The 6,366-nt window shown below is 37.3% G+C and overlaps 1 protein-coding gene across 6 annotated transcripts; it reads right to left on the bottom strand.

The window, feature by feature from the left end:
• Window positions 1–602: 602 nt before the first annotated feature.
• Window positions 603–5,703, bottom strand: LOC118049522 (RNA-binding KH domain-containing protein RCF3). 6 transcript variants are annotated; one of them, XR_004687700.2, is made up of 10 exons: window positions 5,565–5,703; window positions 4,687–5,284; window positions 3,804–4,232; window positions 3,453–3,707; window positions 3,065–3,328; window positions 2,755–2,822; window positions 2,388–2,455; window positions 1,216–1,286; window positions 915–976; window positions 603–817 (listed from the first exon to the last, which is right to left on the bottom strand). XR_004687700.2 is itself a non-coding variant. In XM_073405812.1 (8 exons), exons 2-7 carry the CDS (start codon window positions 5,260–5,262, stop codon window positions 2,410–2,412), a joined length of 1,638 nt encoding a protein of 545 aa, XP_073261913.1. In that variant the 5' UTR covers window positions 5,263–5,284; window positions 5,565–5,703; the 3' UTR covers window positions 603–1,286; window positions 2,388–2,409. The 6 variants fall into 6 exon arrangements, 3 of the variants coding, with proteins under 3 accessions (XP_073261913.1, XP_034915421.1, XP_034915420.1); XR_004687698.2 differs by having other exon boundaries at window positions 915–1,286; XR_012168493.1 differs by having other exon boundaries at window positions 603–976.
• Window positions 5,704–6,366: the final 663 nt, after the last annotated feature.

Genomic DNA, 6,366 nt, shown 5'->3' with positions numbered 1-6,366 from the left:
AATGGAGCCTGTCCACTGGACGCAGTACACTTGCCTGGAGTTAGGTGGGCAAAATTACTATAATGGGGCTACACTAAAGCAACTTTGAGAATTTCAACAAGGTGGCCTGATTGACGCACTTGTATAACAGATCAATTTGTTAATTATTATTCTCTCTCGTCGTCTGGTTGGCTATAACCAGGAAACAAAGGTGATTGGAATCTTGAGTGGAAAATGAGAGACAAATGCCCAAGGAAAGTGTCTGCAAGTCATGGTCCAATCAAAACATTCGAGAGTTGTAATTCGCAGGAGGGATTTCCTTTGTTATACAATGTCTCTCTTTGGGGAAAAGGAGGCACGCAGCCTCCGGCCACGATATTCACCGATTCAATCAAGCATTTCGGTGATTCTCTCGGTGATTATCTTCATTTTCTCAAGATGATGGAAAGCTCTTCTCATCTCTCTAAAGTTCTAAACCTTGCCCTGCGACCTCATTGAATAGAGCCTCTGGGTGGTCGGAATCACTTCTACCTCTCCATGACAAGAAAACCACTCATTTGTTGACCCAGAAAAGCAAATTTCATCTAGCCAGGGGGTTTGATGCCCAACACGACAAGAGGGTGTGATTGAAGAACTTTATTAGAGTTTATTGTTTTTAATTTCGTTGCAAATAAATTATCTAATTGTTGTTTCCATGTGCCTGAATACACAAACATACAAATACAAACATATAAAGCTCGCTGAAAAAATTAACTGGATACGCTTGATTTCCACAGTTAAAGTGCTGGCATCTGTGATTAGCCAGGTAAACTGATGAAATGTTAATGCCTGACAGAACCTGCCACAATTTTTTCGTAAACCAATAACCAATCAGGGCAATTATCTCTGCGCAACAATCTATATAGCACACAGCATTTCATATGAAAATAACCTACCACTTGAAGCCCTGAGTTCAACCTTTTCCAACAATCCAGGAAAGCCTCCGATGGTGTGTGAGCTATAAAAATCCATCAAAAGTGATTCGTATCATACCTTTTGAGTTCTAGTGCACAACAGTTTCCTTCTGCCTTAATTCTCCGAGCGCATTTTTTTGCATTTATAGAATTTATTATTATTTTTTTTTTTTACATGCATGAGTTAAAGAGACTGAAACATAGCAGTTGAAAACTCAACTTGAGCATACAAGCAACAGTGAATAACTGTTTATATTTCAAGCAAGACTACCTCCAAACTTACCCGGACAGGACAAGACAGCACAGCAGAGTCCGTGATACGAGCCTTCAAGAAATTCTCATCTTTAGTTCTGCCTTCATTCACAAAACTCATCACTATAAACAAAATTAAGTTCTGAGCTACAAAATACAAATCAAACCAATAAAAACTGCCAGATACAGCAACTTGGCCAATTGTACAATCAAGGCAAGGGCACATTTGAACATCCAAGCACATAATGAGGGCACAGATTGGTTAAAAATTTACAAAGGACATACTAGAATGCAACTATATATGTTTCTTCAATGCATGGCTCATAACTCCAAGCTCCGATGCAATTTCAATAAATTTCTTGGTATATAATGCATGCTTTAAAGAAATGTTGCTTCTGGCTTCAATCAGGTCTATCACATTTTAAACAAATGTATTTTTGTAGAAGGTGTAGAAGTTCTTGAATATAGAATTCATCCATACAGAAAGACATCCCAGCTAAGAATTATAGCATGACACATCTTAATTGCCTATGAGGATTCAAGAGGCCAGGGTGAATCCAGCAATTCAGTTAACGTTAGAATACTCAAACACTGCAGAGCAACTAAACAATTTCCAATAATCAAACCCAGCATAAATTCAAAAATCAAACTCGACTGGTGTAGCAGAGAATTGCAGGAAATAAAACCCAAGTTACTCTTAATACAAGTGCTATAGGATGGAAGAAACACAACCACCAAAGGATGGAAGAAACACGGTCCCCATAATTAAAAGACAAGTTCCACTAACAAGAAAAACAATAAAGGCGTGCCACTAAAGAGGTTCTTAGAGCTCGGTAATTTATTATCAGGGACATGACAAGTGTTTGGTCAATATCAAGATCTCCAAATATATTTGGTTCTTCTAGGTGAGATCATCAAGGTGGGCCAAGTGTATGTCAAATCCCCGTACACCTGGTCTTCCAGTGTAGGCAGTAGGCTTCATCAAAAGAGGCAGTAGGCTGGCTTCAGGCTTCATAGATCTCAGCTGTTTTGATGGGAAAGGAGAGGAAGCAAAGGTAAATAAGTGCATCAGAATCCTATACAGAGGGAGATTGGATAGGTTATGATATGAAACTGCCGCAAGCTACAATGTGATTGGCCTTATCTGTGGAAATTTCCACTCATCTGTATACACACAGAATATACAATGTAAAACCAGTCTACCTGCAGTAGCCATCATCAAATTCTAGTAATAGCTTTTGCGTCGAGAAACAGGGGCCTGGCCAGATAACCTGATAATTGATGAAGTTGCTAATTAGGATTTCTACAACACGATTACCCAAAGGATGTGTGAACATAACTTGCACAATAAAACTCCTAGAAAAAGCAGCATAAAAGCAAAACACAGATAAACTGAATTGAAAATGACATGTCAACTGAACATGTGGCATCTAATTACAAGGTTACAGGTCCACACAGGTTAAGAATTTAATCTTTAAAACTCTAGCACTGAGTCCAGAACAGACACAAATTACATGAATAAATATTTAAACAGGATTCAAACAATGGCACATGACAAAATATTTCTTACCCGGAAGTACCAGTGCGTCCTGAAGAATAACTTCCATAGGCTCCATAAGGACCTCCGCTAGCACTAATCTACAAAAGACAAAGATAAACACTAATCAAGTAAAGCAATAACTTGCACAATGAGTGGGTATGAACAAGAAGTATTGGCAAATTTTACAGTTTACTCATTTTCCATGTCAAATAGCATTATAGCACATGTTCAAAATATGGAAAAAGGCTAAGAGCAGGAAACAAAGGAAACCACTCCCTCAATATGCTGCAAGTCTAAAACAATATGTATGTGTAATATTATCACATCTACAAATCAATACCTGTGAGCTACCATAGCTGCCATAACCGTCACCAGAAGCATAATCACTTGAGCTATAACCGCCAGCATAAGAGCTCCCACGTCCATGTCTTTTACCATCCCTACTGTCATAATTTAGACCCTCCGAACCTTCAGCTGAGACAGGAAGGTATGGTAAAACTGGTAGAATAGCAGACATTGCACCTTCCCTGTCAAAAACATTAGCTCTTAACCGTCGACTTATTTGTATGAGAGCATCCTTGGCAACATCCAGGTCTCCAGCAATCTTGTGGTCAAAAGTAAGAGGATTGGTCTCAATATTACATTAACTCGAGGAACATGAGCCACAGGCCCAGAAAGATGATACAAAAAAAATTTCAATTCAATAACCATTAGAGATATTTCTTTACCTGCACCATCTCATCATCATCAGATGCAACTTTGGGAAGATTTTCCTTTCTAGGTATTCGAATGATAGCTTTGGTAAGTTTCCTCATCTCATCTATAATAACTCCTCCTTTACCCAGAAGGCAACCAATACGAGAGGAGGGCACAAGTAGACGGGTAGTAAAAGAGATGAGACCTGAATCTCTTTCCATTTTCTCACTACATCTAGGTTGCAAACGTAAGGCTGCTTCTATTGTTGGAGAATATTGATCGTAGATCTGGTATAGAACAATTAGAAATCCATCATAAACAATGTCAAAGGAGCTCAACAGAGACCCAAAAGAGGGATTTAAAAGAATATACAAGTATTATACCTCCTTCGCTGAAATAGTTATCAAGCAATCATCTCCTTCAGCAACTGAACTATCAACTTTGATTGTTGCTCCAGACTCCTGTCTGATCTGGTTGATGATGGTACCACCTTTCCCAATTACAGCACCAATGTTGGCAGTTGGACATACCACACGAAGTGAAAATTCTTTCGAAGCAAGTTCATCTCTTGGAGCCGAATATAATGATCGAGACCAGTCTCCGGTATCAGCTTTGAAACCACCATAAGGACCCATGAGAGGAGCAATTCCAACAATTGGGGCAGCTGCAGATGGACCTACCAGGGAACCAACAGAAGAGTACACATTTGGAACAGCAGAAACAAGCAAGTGCTGAGACCGTGATGGATTATCGTGAAGGCGAGATGCTATTTGATATAAAGCCTTTTTGAGAACTGCAGCTTCACCAGAAATCTGGCCACCAATAACAACAATTATATAAGAAAAGGAAAGGAAAAATTATAGGCCTCGTTCATTGTACAAAGCTAGAGTCTATACCCTCAAATCCAATGAATGCCTACTTGAAGATGATGAAAGGGATCCAAACACATTGCTGAGCAAGTATCAAATCCCCAAACATCATTAACTAGTCCAAGGAAGAAGACCCTTCCCAAAAAGGAAGTTTATTTCACAGCACGCAAGAAAAGGAACCCAGATGACAACCAGATAAGAGCATGACTTGTCACAATCATAAAACCAAGATTTATTTTGATCTAATAACTGTAATTGTCTATAAACTATCCCCTTAAACAAGTTCCCGAACTAAGAAAAAAATGAAGCGGAAATGTTTTTTGAAAATGGAACAAAGAAATTGTACCATGTGAAATTGCTAATGGAAACAATGGCAGGCAAAAAAAAATAGGAATACCTGTACAAGCTCATCTGAGCTTAACGCACAAGGAGGTAAATGCTCATCCTTGAGAATGCGTATTACTGCACCAGTCTCACTGCGTATGTTCTGAACAATCTGCCCACCTTTCCCAATAATACATCCTATCTGATCAGATGGTACAAGAAGCTTTGCGGTGACTTGTGGACTTCCTTCAGAGTCATCTTCAACTTGCAAATCTTCTGCAATAACCTTATCATGCACCCTGAACAGAGCATCCTGTGCAGGAGAAATGTAATTACCACTGTCTTCATATTCATTAGTCTCATCACTCGGGCTATAGATGGTAACAACACGTTCTTCACAGCCCGGCACTGTTTCACCAACCCTAATCTTTGACTTAGTGTCAATCCTTAATTGCTTAATAATCTCCCCTCCCCTTCCTATTATGCTTCCAATCTTCCTAGCCGGGCACAAATACCGATACACAGTATCTTGCGAATCAATAACAAAACGTTCTCTATCGTCACCGGAATTTCTCCTCTTATTTCCACCAATATCATAATCTGACTGCGAATGAGCCCGCTTCCCGTAACTATTCCTCTGCCCCGCCATTACAATCAACAGAGACTACTTTCTACAACAACCCCATCAAAATTACACAATATAATCAAAATTCTAAAAACAAAAAACTTCGATCCATAATATTTTAAACTTCATAAATAACTAAGAAAACCAACATCCACTAAAAGAAATTATGAATTCTTTTCGAGAAAAAGATGATAACTTTAGATCAAATAAGCAATGGTTAGTCAAATAAGCCCTAGATCTGGCCAAATCAAAAAGTAAAAACCCTAATTAGCAAACAAAATTACACAATCAGGGCAAGATCGTAAAGATTCGGATTGGATTATTACCTAGAAAGTGAATGATGTAGAGCGAGAAATGTTAAATCAGAGTGACTTTTTTAGCAGATTCCGTCCTCTGTCTCTGTATGCTGTATCTTTTTATATATATATATATTCCGATTTCTAGGGTTTTGACCGCGCCTTTGCCATTTTATTTATTTCGCGCTGAAAAAACAAATTATTATTTGGACCCGATTTTAATGATTTTAAAATCATCCTGAATTTTTGCACGTCTCCCCGAATCCACTTACCTGATTAAAATTTAATTTAATTTTTTTATAAAATAATTCAGAATATCATTTTATTTTTCTAAATTCTGAAATAATTTTATTTTGAATTAACTTTATTAAAATATAAATAAATCCGTTTAATACCAAGTTATATTTAATAGTTTTGCTAATTAGTTACAGGACATTTTTTTAGCCGCATGAATTACGCTTCCATTACCATCAATACAATTGTTGCTGAGTTAAATTTTAATTGGTTAACTACAAAAGCATCCTTCATTTATAAGATCACTCTCAATGTCGCCCTTCCTTAATTATTTTTATTAATTTCGTCCTTTACTTTGTTATCTGATTATTCCAATCTTACCTATCCGTTAAAAACGTGTTAAAAAAGAATAATGATAACAATTTTCGTTAAATGTCTCGGTGGCCCATACAAATATTTTCAAACTAATTAAAATTGAAATAAAAATAATAATAAGATACAAAATATAAAGTTTACATGAAAGAAATAATAACTTGCAACGGGTAATTGCTTGTCCACCCACTAATTTTTATTATGATATTATATTATTCGGGAGAAA

The sequence above is a fragment of the Populus alba genome, chromosome 17, assembly GCF_005239225.2.
Source record: "Populus alba chromosome 17, ASM523922v2, whole genome shotgun sequence".
Classification (NCBI taxonomy): domain Eukaryota; kingdom Viridiplantae; phylum Streptophyta; class Magnoliopsida; order Malpighiales; family Salicaceae; genus Populus; species Populus alba.
This window is presented reverse-complemented; position numbering and strand designations above follow the sequence as displayed.